The 18801-nt window shown below is 33.4% G+C and overlaps 1 protein-coding gene across 1 annotated transcript; it reads right to left on the bottom strand.

The window, feature by feature from the left end:
* Positions 1 to 3273: 3273 nt before the first annotated feature.
* Positions 3274 to 9930, bottom strand: LOC123662874. The gene is made up of 6 exons (XM_045597658.1): positions 9699 to 9930; positions 9384 to 9473; positions 8805 to 8918; positions 4711 to 4784; positions 4264 to 4422; positions 3274 to 3461 (listed from the first exon to the last, which is right to left on the bottom strand). The coding sequence occupies exons 1-6, from the start codon at positions 9793 to 9795 to the stop codon at positions 3279 to 3281; spliced, it is 717 nt and encodes a 238-aa protein (XP_045453614.1). The 5' UTR covers positions 9796 to 9930; the 3' UTR covers positions 3274 to 3278.
* Positions 9931 to 18801: the final 8871 nt, after the last annotated feature.

Below are 18801 nucleotides of genomic sequence, written 5' to 3' on the forward strand. Positions count from 1 at the left end.
CTCCATTTACCAATGGCTAAAAGGTCATTGTTTATACGCGATACACACTGAGATAAGTTATGAACAGTGGAGTGAGAGTATATCTGGAGATCATCTGCATAGAGGTGGTAGAAAGAAGATATTACATTACAGATAGAGTTTATAAATATTGAAAACAAAAGAGGGGAGAGCACGCCACCTTGCGGGACACCGGTATTGACCATTGACCAATTGGAGTATGAGTCATTCAATTTAACTCGCTGCCGGCGACCCTGCAAGTAACTAAGAAACCAATCAGCAACCTCAGGAGATATGTTAAGAGAACGTAAAATATCACATAGTATATCAAAGTCCACAGTATTAAAGGCGTTACTAAAATCGAGTAACGTTAATACCGTGACCTGTTGGTTTTCCATATTTGATCGTATATCATCAGTTATTTTTACATGCGCAGTAGTCGTACTGTGACCTGGACGAAAACCGGATTGCATGGGATTCAACAGACGGTGTTTCAAAAGGAAACTGCTGAGCTGTTGATGCACAAGCCGTATAATAAATAAATAACACCAATTTAACATAAATCTTTATTCAATTAAAAAATTTGTTCAAACAAAATCTGGGGGCACGGTAGTGCCCCCGCCAAGACGAACCAAAAAAAAAAAAAAAAAAAACGAAAAGCACTACCTATCTTTTCTCGAAGTGCTTCGTCGTTTTTTTGAACCCTCATAACTTGGGTTTGGATTATACCAGATAAACAAAATTCTGGGGATATGGTGTCGATAGTGGACTTATTAAACATATAAAGTTTCAATTGCATAGCTCTTATACTTTAGATTTTATTGATATCTAAAAAACCCCGATTTCGTCACTCACTGATGATCATCAAAATTCCTAGAGTCTTCCTGAAGTCCCAGAAAGCTGAAATTTGGTATGTAAGCTAGTATTAGTACACAAACAACAAAAAAATTCTAAGACTTGAAACTTTTACCCCCCAACCCCTTAAACTAGGGGAGGGAAGTTTGTATGAGACTTCCGCAAATTTTGATGCTAGAGGTCTGAAAATTGATATAGGGACTCCTTGTTATTATTAATAATAATAAAATACATAAAAAATAAAAATCGGTTATTAGTTTATGTCGAAAATTTACATTTTGTAATTTTGGTATTTAAGTTTTGGCGGAGATCACCGTTTGCATATCAGTTCAACATAAAATCAAAAACAGCGTGCTTAAACCGAATATGGTGAAGATTGGATAATATTTATGGTATAAAATGTCTCGGAGGTAAAATGCAACGATAATATTGTCATAAGCAGCTTACAAAAAGAAGTGAAATCCCACCAAAAACATTTTCATGTAAAATGTTGCCAAGACGAGATCATATGGCTCGCACTGTCAAAAAGTTATCAGATCTCATGTAGAGCCAAGCTTCTAACTCTACACGCCCTAACTCTACAAGCCCTAACTTCACAAACTCTACAACTTAGTCAAAATATGTGGCTTGGCGTTCGCTATACAAGGCATGTTTTTGTATTCATCGTGGTGTTCTTCTGCGATTACTTTTGATGTGCACAATTTCCATAAATCATCGTACTTCTTTTTAGAAATAGGCTATATTTATATATCTTTTTTAACACACTTTTGTTTTTTCCATTGACAGTTAACTCTTCTGCTTCTGTTACATCAGCCGCTCAAAAATGCTAATATCCTGTTACTTAAATTACTGAGTAAAGCAAAAATACTAAAGCGCCATGGTTAATGATTCTTGCTGAAAGATTATTTACTTATAAGCTTGAGTATACGTGATTTCAATCAGCAGAAACTACTAAATCACCATATCTTGTGGTTTTTTCTTAAGCTCATTTGACTAAAAGGACCCGTGGTAAAAAAATAGATTCAAGCGAAAGTTATATAAATACCATCGGTTATCAAAAGTATACTTTCGAAAATTACTAACAAACCTGAATAGGGCTTGTTGCAGCGAGCATAATACTAAACCGACAATTATACGAAAATGTGTCGAAGTAAGCCACACATTAGTAAAAAGTCGCAACACATCTTGTGAGATTTTAACCCCATTTTGAGTGCTAAAGCGCCAAAAAAATGCTCTGATCGCCACGAGACCCGGACTAATAGGCAGAGAAAAAAAAATGCAGTCGAACCATATATATAACTCATTTTGACCAAAATGGCGCTTTAGTAGTTTTGCCTATTCAGCGACGATATGCTGTCATGAACTTTTTTTAAAGAACTTTTAAAGGGGGACGATATGTATATATGTCATACACAATTTTTGCGAAACTTTAACTGTTTATGCAGCACACTCAGCGGATGCTCTCAAAAGGAAAAAAACCCCGATTTTGAAATATTCTTCATTCCGCTACTAATGCTCTTAGCGTTATGATATATAGCCTATAGCCTTCCTCGATATTTATCGAGGATTATCTAACACTAAAATAATTTTTCAAATCGGACCAATAGTTTCTGAGATTAGCGCGTTCAAGCAAACAAACAAACTATTCAAGCTTTATAATATTAGTATAGATGAACTGTTTGCGGTAAAATAAGGAACGTAGAAAGTTGAAAGAAAAAAGCCTTCCTCCTTAGGAGGCGTGAAAACTCGGCTCTCAGCTCAGTTTCCTTAAGCGCCAACAACGCACCTGCAACTCTTATGTTGCAGGTGTACATGTGCGATGGTGGTCATTTAATATCAGATGGTTTCATCTGTTCATTTGCCCCCATTGTTATAAAAAAGGCAATTAATCCAAAGGGCACAAAGGTTTTTTTTTAATTACTGAAATCCCTACGAGATCGAGATTTTGTTTGTAAATTTTATGGTGTGGGTAGAGTAGTGTATAAAAAATGTAGGTTTAATATAAATACTATAAATCAAACAAAAGTATATATTTTTTATTTCGTTAACATGGTTATTTTTATTGCTAAAATTATTCAAAAACGTCCCGTGAACAAGACTTTCGTAGCTAATGTCGAAATATCGAGCTCCCCAAAGTAAAAATAAAAAACATAATAATCCCCTTTTTGAATAATTTTAGCAAAAGTATTAATTTTATGCAATATAGGTACGGTTACTTTCAAATCTGTAAGATTAAGTTTTTTTTTGTCTTATAACTCTAGAAGGTTTCATTTAATCTAGTTTATACATAGCTTGTGAATTATTGTTAGATAAATAAAGTGGAAAAACATAACAGACTTTATTTCTTATTTCAAAGGAATGATCGCTAAAGTTATCTGTTTTAAACGCTATTTAATTAAAGGGTTTTAAAGGAAAAATTAGTTTTATTATACTCTCTCTTTATTATTAGGACATTCTTTACAAGTATCTGTTTCAAACAATCTGCAATTTTCTGATATACTTAAAAAAAGTGGACTACCATGGCGGCGTATACACGCAAGTACATAGGCAAGCAGACACATTGCACCTTCAACGTAGAACCCGTAGAGAACACGCACATAGCCCTCTACCTGTAAAAAGGAAGAGATTCATGTAATTATATCAGTCTCCTAACATTAAAAAAAAGTTTTTCAAAAATTATTCAATTTGTGAAATGCGTAGTTTTCAGCCAGGTAGTTAAAATTTAATTTACCTACTCATAAAAAAAAGATTATAATAATACATAATTATAACAAGTACTTCGGCCGGCTAAGATTGCCGGTGTAGGCTGGATGATAATTGCGGAAAACCAGGATTTTTTCAATGGATTTCAATAACATTTAATTAACTTATCAAAAATCTTTACGTAAAATTTGTAAGCAAAATAAATGTTTACTTTTGGGGAGTGTTATCTCGTTATTATAATTAAAGCGGCCACGAGTCAGGCTTGTCGCACGAAAAAAATCAGGCACAACAAAATGTAGATTTCATAAATTTTTAATATAACAGTGTTGCTTCTTTAAAAAATGGACAGAGATAGACTGTGATGCCAGAAATAAATTGAATAATTTAGAAAAACTAGATGCAACTAAAATAATCCCCATTTTCTGAATACAATAAAAATCACTTGTGTAAAATACGAGTACATTAAAGATACCAACATTTTAAGTAATTAATTCCTCGAAGTGACATGAAATTGTACGAATGAATAAAAGTTGTACTCCGTTACTTAAGAAGTCTTGTAATTTGGTCTGTATAGTTTATTTGTGGTCAATTATCACTACCAGTTTATATTTAATGGATATACAGGTAAAAACACGGGTTTAATATTAGGTAGGTACATTTATAGTAACCACCATAATAGTACATACAACCGCGACTTATGTGACTTACAAGTTCCAATCCGCCAGTGGTTGTGAATTCTAATGGAAACATAGCGGTTTCCAAAGGCGTCTTACTCCGTAGTATTCCAAATGCCACCACACCAATTATGTAGTATGAGATAGTTGTCAGAGGCACGCAGTGGCCGGTGCCGATGACGTCGAAACATGCCTAGGATGACAGAAAGAACAGGGATTGAAATATACCTACATGAACAACAGTACACGATGAAATGGACCACAAATTCTAATATTTTAAACGAAGCGTTTATTTAACTAAAATCTTACTTCATCTATTACCCGTTAACGTAATACGAGTAGCAAATATGTAGCTCGCCGCCACCGGTTAGAATTTTAATTAACGTTTTAGAATCCTTTTATGTATTTTCTTCAAACGGTGGATGGATTATGATTTTATGTAGATTTATGATAATGAATGGTTTGATTGTAATACACTTACAATAACTTTTCTCCGTAAATTCCACGTCTTTGGTTGTTTCGAAATTTCTGAGTTATTGCTACAGTGAGCACTTTCTGCAAAATATAATTAACCATGATTTCCATTCATAACAGAAGTTTAAATATTTATATTATTAGAATAGCTTTTTACATGCATTGCTTAATTTTTTTTAGGATTTTGTATTCTATAGAATGTATAAAATAAAATTGTAAGTATGAAACCGTAATAAATATAGACTTCAAATCAAATTAAAAAGAAATTTCAAATTATTTGTTTTAAAATAAAGCTGAATAAGAAATAATTAATCGATAAACAAGTAGACCATAATACCATGATAGGATATAGAATTAAAAAAAAATATTTTATTTTAGGAATGAATTAATCACTTCAAAATCCTTATTAAGTTTAGATTAAATTCGTGCTTGCGTCATTGCGGTGTTTCTTATAAAGATGTGACGGCGAATAAATTGAAACGATTTTATGAGAAACAAAATAATTGCGTAATACAACATAAATAGACGAACAAAAAGTCAAGTAAATGAGCGTTATCAAAAAGTAGCCATATTCAAAAATGTTCAAAAAGTAGTAATCAGATCTCGACCAAATTTAAACGGGACTACAAGACAAGCATCAGCTTTCAAGTAAAATAAAAATTATCAAAATCGGTTTAACCAGTGAAAAGTTATGCGGTTATAATTCAACGTAGGTCGACGAAAAAATAGTCATTTAAATAGTTACGCATTATTAGATACTATGGCCGCTTAGTGGTCGAAATTCGACCATAATTAATTTAAATTATAGGTTTGAACATTATCAAGATTCTATTGACAAAGACTGTACTTCTATAATAATAAACAAAAGAGTATATATGCGTATGTGTGTTAAATACATGGTAGGTTTGTAATGTTTTTTTTTTATTGAATTAATGTATATTTTATGCATAATTAATAGTAATTTATGCAACTGTCATATAATGAAGGGTATTAAAACACGAGTGTGAGTTTATGAAACGAGCGCAGCGAGTTTCATAATAGTAACGAGTGTTTTAATACCCGTGTTATATGCAGTTGCATACACTACTTTATCTTCACTAATGCAATTAATCAAACAACAAGAGTAAAAGCTGACAATAGTTTATTTATAATAATTGTTCAAATTTTAGATGGTACAATTTTGAAAGTTAATGTTAATTATTGATCCAGCAGCTGTAGCGGTCGCGGGGCAAGCAGTAGAGCTCGTAGACGGAGTCGGAATAAGTTATTATATTCTTTTTCATATAATTTTCTAGATTTTTCTGGCAAAAGATTGTGAGTTAATTTTGTTGCCAATTCTAGAATATCCGGAGGCGTACAAATATCATCGTCGCTATCCATTTTTAACTTTTAATTTATTAAATTAAATTCACGCGTACGTGTATTGTCACAGTGATTTTGCCGCCATTAAAATCTAACCAATGAGAGCGCAGCTGCGCGCATGCGCGCGATGTTATAATGAGATTTTACGATATCGATGTGGATATTATACCATCATGTGAAATTGCTTAAATTGAGTGTTTTGTTGTCTGCGCTATAACAGTAGTAATTATAAGTCAAGTATTGGAAACATAAGTAGAATGTTACAACATTAGTGTAGATAAAAATATATATTTTAAAAGACTGCACTCCTGCTTTATATAAACTATAAGTGTGCAAAATTTTGTATTTCTCTAGCGCAATTTTCATAAAAAGGGGTACAAAGTTTTTGCTTCACGTATTTAATATGTATAGATAACTCGAAAAGTACTTGTTAGGTCGCAATTAAATTTAAATGGGACCACATGACACAACACCTTTAGATTAAAAAAAGTCATCAATATCGGTCCACCCCGCCAAAAGTTCTGAAATAAAATACATAAAAAATACGATCGAATTGAGAACGAAAGTTGCGTAATCCTCGAAATGGTTCAGATAACACTTTAATTTACTTAAGTATAACGTGCTTTAATTATTATATGTTTTTACTATAACTATGAAATTTTTTTCTGTAAGAAAGTTAGCTCTAGAGAACATTTTATTTAAAACCAGCGATTCGCCCCGGCTTCGCACGGTTGCAAAAACTATCAGTGTTCCTCTACTATATTATGCATGTATGTACATGCAAATAAATAAAATTGGAGTGTCTGCTTGTACTTAGTATTAAAATAACCGCTTTTTACTAAATGTATATGTACTACATACAGTACATATACCAAAATAACATTTTTTAAAAATTTTGCCTGTTTGATTGTCTGTCTGTTTGTTCCGGCTAATCTTTGAAACGGCTTGACCGATATTGATGGGACTATTATTGGCAGATAGCTGATGTAGTAAGGAGTAACTTAGGCTATTCTTATTTTAGAAATTTATTTATTTTACAACACTGCGAACTGAACAATAACTTTTTTGTTAAATTACACGGGGATGAAGTCGCTGGCAAAGCTTGGCAGCAGCAGTTATACATATAAACCTTCCTCTGTAAATCACATTATATACTAAAAAAAACCGCATGAAAATCCGTTGCGTAGTTTTAAAGATCTAAGCATATAGACAGCGGGAAGCGACTATTTTATACTATGACATCATACATACAGTGAAAGTAAGCATTTCAGCGATTAAAAAAAACATTGGTACCGTTCTGATAAAAAATAGACGATTTCAAAGTAGATATCTACTATTTAAAATATTTTATCTAAAACATATCAAAACGGAAGATTATTGAATCTAAATATACTATAAAAATTACTTTTAGTAAGCGGAATCACTGGCTGCAATATTGTCAAGCGCGGTCGTACTAATTAAGCTCATTAATTAGTTGATAGCTTGTTTATTCTTTACCGATATTCTGCTTGCCGAGACTTTGTTTCTGTTAAGGGTGAGTTGATTGCAAGTCGTGTACGTTTTTTTTTAAAATATTTTATAGTATAGATTGGTGACATTTTAAAGTATATTTCTAGATCAACATATTAGTTACAAGGGCATTATTCATATTACTAAGACAAATGATGTAACTCGTAGGTTATGTATGATTTTATATTGGTAATACTCAGGAATCGTAAAAATATGGAATACAACTTTATAAATATATTTTTTACTTTCTTTTGGTTCTCAATTTATATTTCTATCATATAACTATTAGGTATATTAATCAGTCACTTCTCAAAAATTATCACAAATTTTCTACTTAAAATAATTTAAATAAATTTCTCTAAAAATTAAGGATATGTTTGTTTATAATTCATTAAATTATTACCTTAAAATTAAAAACTGAACATTATTTGGTTCCAGTGATTTATAGTTTTTTTTTAAACAATATACGTTATTTAATATAAATATTTTAGTTCCATAATTGTTAATAAGAGTTATCCCTTAAGAAATTGATATGTTTAATCTGCCAGTAAGCGGCAAAACCACAAGCCAGTATTAACATTTACGAAAGGATCTTTCATTGCCAGTTATTGGATGTTTGCGGAGTTTGATATTGCTGCGCTCAGTTATTATCTTTTACTATTATGTGGAAGACTCGGTTTAAGTGGTTTTTATATCTTGTAACTTTATACTAATTTTTAAATTTTAAGTAGATTTTATTTCCTTTGTAGTTATTATATCTTAACTATAACACTGACTTCTATAAAAACGTTCATATTAGTCCTTGAAAGTTATATTACTAGTATTGTGTGCAAATTAATTTGGTCCGTTTTTAAAAGATGGCTTTGATTGTCATGTATAAGGGACAAAATATTGCGTAGGTTTCCGAGAGGCTACATGTCTGTGAATAATATAACTTACATATCAATTTGAGTTTGTGAAAAGTCAATTTTTTGGTGGTATTAGGCTGAAGTTTACCGTTAGTAATAACCACTCCATAACGTAAAGCTTAAAAAAAATTCAAAAATTAAAAATAGAAATGATAGAGGTAAATAAAATATAAAAGTAATAAATCTAAAATAAAAATTGCTATATATTCGTTTATTACTTCATTCTGTATTAAAGCTTTGAAACTGAATATAACAAAGATAAGACTAGGTTCTTTGATAACGTTTTCAAGTTAATAATTTCATACTCGGATGAGCTAATTACCTCTTTTGTTCACAAAATCATGTTTGTGTTCGCTAAATTTTCGCCAAAAGTTCTCCTTTAACTGCTTTTTGTATGCTTCTACGTGAACTAACATACACGTACTCGCATTTACCACTAAAACATTATTAATTTTAAACACAAAATATCTTTAAATTTTAAGGTATAAAGTATACGTTTAAAATATCTTATGATAAAGAGTTGCTGCTGGTAAGTTGAGAAAATAAAGACACTAATTAAAACTCACTAATGGCCAGTTTCAATACTCTATCTATCTCTAAATTTGCTTACTAGAGATAGAATTTTGACGTTAACTCCATATAAATTGTGTCAAAAATCTATCGCTAGTAAGCAAATTTAGAGATAGATAGAGTATTGAAACTGGCCATAAAGAGTTATCCTACGTTAGATGAAAGGATTTTGTCTGAATCAAAAGATTAAGAGACTCAAATAGAAAGTCATGGAAACGTTGAAAGTTTTCCAAGTTATAAGTTATACGTTTTGAACAAGTTTATTTATAACTTAAGAAATAATTTATGAGTGATAGAAACGTATTCTAAGTTGTATTATTTGTGTACTTACTTAAATATATATGAGTAGGAATAGCGACAAAAGCATAAATTAATGCAGATGTTCGCCCCCATAATGTATGTGGCACGGGAGCACCGAAACCTATAAATGAAAGTAGTTATAAGTTATATTAAGTACTACACCACTAACAGTAAGAAATAATATCCAATACAAAAGGATAATGTATGGTCAATATATACACTTAATACGATGAGTTGTCGAATATGACTTCAAATATTATTCATTATAATAAAGCAGTACAATATTTATTATGGCTTTATTGTATCAGCTAATTTCTACACCATTACAAATATCAGTGCAACTTACCTAATGCTGTCATAACATAAATCGCGAATAGAAATGTTCCAGGTAAGTCCCAAAAATGACCTGGTTTTAGCCTTGCTCCATCTGCTATCGATCGCATCGTTAGTTGTCGTTCGTCTTCTATACGTTTTTCAATCGCATAGCGCCATTTTGGTGATAAGGGGGTTATCTGAGGAATGAATGACTTTTATAATAACTGAGTATCCTTTATAGTTCATCATTTCAGCCTATCGCAGTCCACTACTGGACATAGGCTTCCACAAGTTCACGCCAAAAGTGGCGTGAACTCATGTGTTTTGCCCATAGTCACCACGCTGGGCAGGAGGGTTGGTGACCGCAGGGCTGGCCTTGTCGCACCGAAGACGCTGCTGCCCGTCTTCGGCCTGTGTATTTCAAAGCCAGCAGTTTGATGGTTATCACGCCATCGGTCAGCTTTTTAAGTTCCAAGGTGGTAGTGGAACTGTGTTATCACTTAGTTGCCTCTTACGGCACCGACGGGAAGAGAGGGCTATATTCTAACTACCGTAGCCACACAGCCAGCAGCATCCTTTATGGTTATAGATTAATAAAAAAAAAATTGAGAAAAAAGAAAATAATGAAAGTCGAAACAACATCTCCACCCTCTATCCCCTGCTCGTTTATTTAGGATAAGGTGTAATACAAAGAAAAGAAAATTTATAAAGATATTTGTCATGGGTGTAGTTAGGAGGTAAAAGTGGGCGGTATTCAGCCTTTGTTACCACCTAGAAAAGTCAACAGTGTCGAAAAATTATTTCCTCAAACTGTACTATAGCGAATAGTCGATCGGGTTTTATTCTAAGGTAAGTGTTATTAGATAATACATACGTATTTTAAAGTATGTATACAATTATTAAATGAAATGTGACTTCTTTGATTATGTTAATCTAGATCTGATTATTAATTAAATAGGTGCTCTCCTTCCCCAGGAAAAAAAATTTGCTGTACTAATGGATTATATTAGATGCTACTTCCTAAACAGGTAAATTTTATTTCATGATCAACATTCCACTGATCACAAAAGGATCGGAGCTTAATCCACCATGCTGATCCATTGCCGGTTGGCCGAAATTTATTTATTATTCAGATATTATACAATTTATTTATCAATAATATTTGTTAAAATACAATTTTTTATTCAACTGCTAGTTGTAATTTATATGATTTGTACTAATATTATTATAAAATATCGATTGTTATTATTAAATGGCTTGAAAAGCTTGTTATAAAAGCCTTGTTTGTTACTCAAAAGCTTGATATTATAGTTCACTTTTATGAAATCCATGTACATAAACGCCAAAAGTGCAAATTACTTTGGACAAGCTGTCAATATTTTTCAATGTTTAAAACAAAATTGTTGAAAACGTAGTTTTTCTTTTACAGTACTAATTTGGTCATTGTACATTGTAGCCAGATGTTAATATTTAAAAATGTACATTTACGTTCAGTATTGAAAGGTGATGAAATTACAGCGAAGCTTTTAGGCTAAGTGGATTTCTCTCTGACATCTTTAGTATTTTTTAAATTTATGGAACATTAAAAACAGGCTATTCTGTTTTATAATTCCGCTAAATGATGGCCTTCTGTTATCAGATTTGCGTTATAATAAACAATGATGACTTTTTGTTACACATTAACAAGTTGTATCCAAAGATACACATAAGAACTTAAGCAAAACAATTTTGAAAAAAAGTTATTTTTTCTTACAGCTGATGCCATCCATTTACGGAATGCTTTCCCACAGGAAATCAAGTGCGCTATTCCCGTAACAAAATTTGAACCTTAAGTAAAACAATAATAGCACCCTTTCGTAAAATGAAATGACACATCATAATTAAAAAAAATAAGTATTCTGCTTTCCTTCTCTATATAAGCTATAAGTGTGTGAAATTTAAAATAAACATCAATGAATGTGAGGAGATTCTAATAAATGATTATTAGTATTGGTTTATTTTTAGTTCAACGTTTAATAAAAATGTCACTGTAATAATTCTATGATGTTAAGGAAAAAGGAGGTAATGAATATATCAGTGACTTAACTCCTTTTTGCCAAGGGACATAAAAATATTTTGAATAAATAGTTGCAAAGATCTCATTTTTCAAAGTTATATTTATTGACTTAATTGTAAATTGAGTTATCTCCTTTTTTCTTGACACCACAGAATTATTCATAAGCAAATCATAACCAATGCCACTGAGACTTTTTGGTTATTTTTATCATGAGCTCCGTTCAATGTCATGTATATTCTATATTTTAATACGTGAAGCAAAAACTTTGTACCCTTTTTAACGAATATTGCATATACGTAGAAGTATTACTACAACCTATAAACTATACATTATAACTATACATATTATTACATTTACAACAAGCAACTTGTTCACTTCGGAGTTCTTACTGTTAAAACTGTTCTTGATTAAACCCAATCAAGGAATGAATACCCTCTGTTAAAAGCGATTTTATATAAGTTGAGTCAAATCAGTGACATATTGTCAACATCAGTTAATCAAAAAGCTAACACTATAACCCTACTACGAACGTAGCTGTCTTTCATTTCATTATTTTTGTAGCTTTTAGTTTTTGTTTTGTTTTAAATTAGAAAATCAAGATTTCTGTTTACCTTCAGCGCCTTGAATATTTCAATAGCACTTTTTATGCATAGTAACCATTTGATTTACTTAATTATTTATTTATGATTATGTCGCGCGGTAGTTAGAGAAAGTTTAAAAAAAAATTATATATATATATATATATATATATATATATATATATATATATATATATCCATAATGCATTTTAAGCTAAATACTTCAGAATCTAAAAATAATAAAGTATAATTCAACGGTTTTAGTGCATAAATCTGGAATCTAATCCAAAATGAGGAAACAACATAAATTCTCGTAAGCTTGCGTAGTGATAAACCTTAATAAAGACTCTATGGGATAGCAGACCTTATAACTGTACCAGTAAAGACACATTTTGCACAAGGTAAAGTAACCTGAACTAGATTAATTGCGGTAGGATACCGACCCGAGATTCTAAAATGTAGAAAAAATCTTGCAGTTACCAATTAGCCAATGTTATTTAACTTCAGGGGTAATATTGATCGTTGAACCTTTATGTTTAATATTGTAATAGGGTGGGGGAAAATCTGTTCGTATTTTTTAAATTTTCGAAAAAAGTTGCAATAAAATCATTTGGGTTATTATTTTTGTAACTAGCTGGTTTTTATACCAAAAGAAAACATTTTAAAAATGAAATTAAAAAGTAAAAAATAGTTACCCACCACTTTTTATTCGAAGTAACTACACACTAACGATACACTAACGATAAGAATGTATGAAATAAACTGTGGTCAAAGGTCGGCCACGCTGCGCAGACTATCGTGAAACCCGGGTTGACCCGCAATAAGGTAATGTTGAGTTTATGGTGGGATTAGAAGGGTATCATTCATTTTGAGCTTCTATTACCGGGCAAAACTGTCGATTCAAATTTCTATTGTCAACAGCTGATGAGACTTAAGTAAGAAATTGAGAATAAGCAGCCAGAATTGATCAACAGAAGATGTGTTGTCTTTCATCAAGACAACGCCCGAAAACATACGTCTTGAGCCACTCAACAAAAATTGAGAGAGTTTGGTTGGGAAGTTTTAATGCATCCACCATATAGCCTCGATCTTGAACCATCAAATTTCCATCTGTTTCGGTCTCTCCATAATTCTTTAGGACTAGACTGTCAAAACTACTTGTCGCGGTTATTTTAATGAGAAGTCCCAAAATATCTACAGCAAAGGAATCCGATACTACTTACGAAATGTCGGCATGTTATCGAACAAAATGGTACATATATAATATAAAAAAACTTACCTCGAATTTCTATATAAAATACAAAGAAACCTATTCCCCGAACTCATATTAACACCGATTAGATTTCTCATCATTACAGCCTATACAGTCCACTGCTGGACATAGGCCTCCACAAGTTTACGCCAAAAATAACGTGAACTCATGTGTTTTGCCCATAGTCACCACGCTGGGCAGGCGGGTTGGTGACCGCAGTACTGGCTTTGTCGCACCGAAGACGCTGCTGCCCGTCTTCGGCCTGTGTATTTCAAAGCAAAATTAGATTTCTATTGATTGAATTTTCTTATGTTATAAATTTATTTTCTTCAAGTCTATGCTTTTATATAGACAAATTTGATCAATAACTTATATTAAATGTACAAGAATAACTTTAATATTGTTAGCCTCTATTTTTCTAAGATAATCAATCTTATTTTCTGTAGAACGTAGGTGTATGTATATTTGCGTACTCAAAGCCGAGTGATGAGATTCTGTTTTTTTGCTTGTTATTACCTTTTTAGTCAACCTTCTTAGCCATTTTACATAACGATGCTAGCGTCTTTACGTGACCTTTTGAAATAATTGAACATACTTAAAATAGAGTTACTATACATAAAACTTTTTATTACGTAGATACTATTTTTATTTATATACGAGTATAGACGCAATAATTATAGAGACTATTTTTATAGTATGATGTGTAGGAGGTAAGAATTATGTTTAGCGTTCTGACATTTTGAGCGTTATTTTTAAGTTCAAAAACAACTTTGGAATAATGTTTGTATGAAGCTTGTTTAATAAGTTATTTCTGAGTAAATAACTATTATTAATTCTTTGACACCCATATTTACGAATAAAATTAATAACGATTTTAATTAAAAAATGCACTATCTCACAGGCTTACATTAATAAATAAAAATAGGTAAAAAAACTTTTTAAGTTAAACGGTTTTATGTTAAACATACATTGCAATGTTTAAGATAAATGTACTAAAAACCAAAAAATAATAAAATAGATACAGTCGTGGAAATTATAAACATATGCATAGACTAGACTAAAATAAAACCGTGGGGCACGTCAATTGTCTACAAATTATCGACTTAATGTGCGATAGAAGAATCGTTTAATTCGTCGTTAAAATAGGCAGTTGGCCCGCAGACGGTGAGGAAATTACTTACTATTTTCTTGCTCATGGAAATTCCAATAGTTATACACTCCATGTAAATAAAAGAAATGTTTCAACTTGTAGACAATTGACGTGCCCCACGGTTTTATTTTAGTCTAGTCTATGCATATGTTTATAATTCCCACGACTGTATCTATTTTATTATTTTTTGGTTTTTAGTACATTTATCTTAAACATTGCAATGTATGTTTAACATAAAACCGTTTAACTTAAAAAGTTTTTTTACCTATTTTTATTTTCTAGTTTTTAGTTTTTATTTCGCATTCTGTTTAATTCATTTAGTGCTTCATTATTGCAAGGCCCATCTTAAATATTGAGGTTGTAAAGTGCACTGTATTCTTCTTGTCAAGCCCTTTTATTTGATACCCATATTGGTGGGATTGATAAAAAATTGTTATCAGACATTTGGTAGCGGCGGCCAGCTTAGATTTCAATTTTGCATAGTAAATTGTATTCTACTTGTTGAGACCTTTCATTTGATACCCATGTTGATGAGATTGATAAAACCTAAGTTATCCGCCATTTTGTAGAGGCCGCCATCTTGGATTTTAATTTTATATAGTACATTGATTATACTGGTTGAGCACTTTCATTTGATACCCATATTGATGGGATCGATAAAACCTACGTTAGCCGCCATTTTGTAGCGGCCGCCATCTTGTATTTCGATTTTTTATAGTATATTGTATTCTGCTTGTTGAGCCCTTTCATTTGATACCCATATTGATGGGATTGATAAAACCTACGTTATCCGCCATTTTGTAGCGGCCGCCATCTTGGATTTCAATTTTTTATAGTATATTGTATTCTGCTTGTTGAGCCCTTTCATTTGATACCCATATTAATGGGATTAATAAAACATAAATTATCCGCCATTTTGTAACGGCGGCCATCTTGAATTTATAATGATAATGAATAAACATAATTGTATTGTCACCAAAATCCAAAGTGTATACAAAATTTCAGATTAATCGGTTGACAGGAAGAGGGTGAAATTTGAATTACTAAATTTGACCCAAGAATAAATAATAAATAAAAAATAAAACAAACGGCGTGAGCTAAATAAAACCGTTTAAAAAAAAATACAACTAAGATTTCAATAATGAATTTCATTTAGTAATAGGTGAAATAGGTGTGACACATAGCACGTTAATATTACATATTTTGACATTCTTATCGTCTCATTCGTAAGATTGTAATTGAATTCCCTACTATGAGTAACGATCGCTATCAGGTGTACATGATAACAACTGGGACCGACGGCTTAACATGCTCTCCGAGGGACGGTGGGGAGACCCACATTTATTATGTTTAACAACACAAAAAAGCGCGTGCGTACAAAGTATACATGTCAGAAGTGAAACTTCGTTGGCAAACCAATTTTTAAGTCTCGTTTACATTTATACAAATCTAAAGCTTTAGTTTTCCGTTTAGCGCCTTCGACAAAAATGTTGCCGTTTTATCCATAAAATTTTTACCCTCATGCGCCTAAAAAAGTTTCACTTCAAAAACTTTAAAAAAAGTAGTCCTACTATTTCAAATAATAGTAGCAAGACATTTAATTGCGTAAAAGTTAATAATTATGCTTAGTCATAGGATTGTTTTAGAGAACAGCTTGCGATTTTTTGCGCTAACTACATCATCATTACAGCCTATACAGTCCACTGCTGGACATAGGCCTCCACAAGTTCACGCCAAAAATGCGTGAACTCATGTGTTTTGCCCATAGTCACCACGCTGGGCAGGCGGGTTGGTGACCGCAGGGCTGGCTTTGTCGCACCGAAGACGCTGCTGCCCGTCTATAGCCTGTGTATTTCAAAGCCAGCAGTCGGATGGTTATCCCGCCACCGGTCGGCTTTTTAAGTTCCAAGATGGTAGCGGAACCGTGTTATCCCTCAGTCGCCTCTTACGATACCCACGGGAAAAGAGGGGGTGGCCATATTCTTTAGTACCGTAGCCACACAGTACAACTACAACTACAATTTAATTTCCATGTTTCATAGACATTGAATACGTAAGTAAAAAAACAATAACATATATTCCGACTTTGAAAGTTATCAGTTGGAACGGTCGAATATTGGTTTCACATATTGCGAAAGTTATGAGCGAGTATGACTTTATGTTCATATTAAATATGTATTAGCGTGGAATTTAACAAAAAAGTTATTTTTCAGTTCGCTGAGTTATAAAAAAAAACTAAAATAAAAGTAGCCTAATTGTAAGTTACTCCTTATTACATCAGCTATCTGCCAGTGAAAGTTCCGTCAAAATCAGTCCAGCCGTTTCAGAGATTAGCCAGAACAAACAGACAGACAAACAGACAGACAGGCAGACAGACAGATATACAGTCAGGTGGACCGACAAAAATTATAAAAAATGTTATTTTGGTATATGTACCGTGTATACAAAATTTTCAGTAAAAAGCGGTTATTTTAATATTACGAGTACAAACAGACACTCCAATTTTATTTATTTGTATAGATGAATGTTTTATATGTATGAACGATGTTGACTAGTTTTCACTTTGAAGTCGCCTCGAAGATCGCTCAAACTGAACTGAACTAGTGATCACGAGTGGTACCAGCAAAACCTACGACATTGGCTATGACTTAGGACATCGTTAGTGCTTAGTATTTGAACTTATTGCTTTGTGTTGGACCTAGTGTTAGTGAATAAAGTCTTGAAAAGAGTCAGCAGGTCTTTCTCTCCAAATCCTTCAAACCCTAACACGTAACAACTGGTGTCAGAAGTGGGATTGGGAGATGCCATTGACTCCGAGAAAAGACTTCAAGGACTTCAAGGGCGTCAGGACAAGGGCAGAACGAGCTTCGTAGGCCACACCGATTGGGGACCAAGCTCCGCCCACCGTGGACCAAGCCCCGCCCACTGACCCCACCCATCATGCCCCGCCCACTGACCACGACCCCAAGGCCCGCCCACTCGGGCTCAGGCCCCGCCCACTCGGTATCAGGCCCCACCCACTCGGACTCAGGCTCCGCCTACTCAGGATCAGGCCCCGCCCACTTTTTCTCAAGCCCCGCCCACTGGATCCGCCCACCTTACCACGTCTACCAGCGACACCGTAGCTTCTACAGACGCAAAGCACTACGAAAGCATTTTGCAGCATTTTGTTGCTCCATTAATTTAATTAAACTTCCTAACTGAAGAGTCACTTGAGAGTCTGTAGAAGCTACGGTGTCGCTGGTGGACGTGGTAAAGTGGGCGGATCCAGTGGGCGGGGCTTGAGACAAAGTGGGCGGGGCCTGAGCCTGAGTAGGTGGGGCCTGAGTCCGAGTGGGTGGGGCCTGATACCGAGTGGGCGGGGCCTGAGCCCGAGTGGGCGGGGCCTTGGGGTCGTGGTCAGTGGGCGGGGCATGATGGGTGGGGTCAGTGGGCGGGGCTTGGTCCACGGTGGGCGGAGCTTGGTCCCCAATCGGTGTGGCCTACGAAGCTCGTTGTGCCCTTGTCCTGACGCCCTTGAAGTCCTTGAAGTCTTCTCTCGGAGTCAATGGCATCTCCCAATCCCACTTCTGACACCAGTTGTTACGTGTTAGAGGTTCAGCAGGTTTAGAGGTTCAGCAGGTTTTTCTCTCCAAATCCTTCGAACTCTAACGCGTAACAATATTTAAAATTAACGTGAATAAAATTATATATTTTATGTTTGTATGTATGTTTGTATGTCTGTATTTATGTTTGAATGTATATATTTATGTATGTATGTATGTATGTACCTATTTGTATATGTGTTTATGTAAATATATTCAAACGTTTATGTCTCAATTTGTACACCTACACCGACACTATACCATCTCTTTTGCCCCTAGGTTGCGTGGAAGAGATCGCTTTACAGCGATAAGGGCGCCCTTTGTACTTTAAGATACTCTGTTAAAATCAATCTGATATGTATTATTTCTGCATTGGTGTACAATAAAGTGTATTGTTTTATAAATGTGTTTATCACACATTTCGGATATCTGTGTTAAGGTCCACTTAACGCTTATGTATACTCGTACAAGTATGCTTATATACAGGACAGATTATTACCGTGGTTTCGGTATT

Source organism: Melitaea cinxia, chromosome 19 (genome assembly GCF_905220565.1).
Source record: "Melitaea cinxia chromosome 19, ilMelCinx1.1, whole genome shotgun sequence".
NCBI classification, from domain to species: domain Eukaryota; kingdom Metazoa; phylum Arthropoda; class Insecta; order Lepidoptera; family Nymphalidae; genus Melitaea; species Melitaea cinxia.

Coding starts and splice junctions, on each gene's coding strand:
- LOC123662874 (XM_045597658.1), bottom strand. CDS start 9,795: ATGCGATCGATAGCAGATGGAGCAAGGCTAAAACCAGGTCATTTTTGG. Junction 4,423..4,710: donor ATTTACGGAGAAAAGTTATT/GTAAGTGTATTA, acceptor CTGTCATCCTAG/GCATGTTTCGACGTCATCGG. Junction 3,462..4,263: donor CCACTGGCGGATTGGAACTT/GTAAGTCACATA, acceptor TCCTTTTTACAG/GTAGAGGGCTATGTGCGTGT.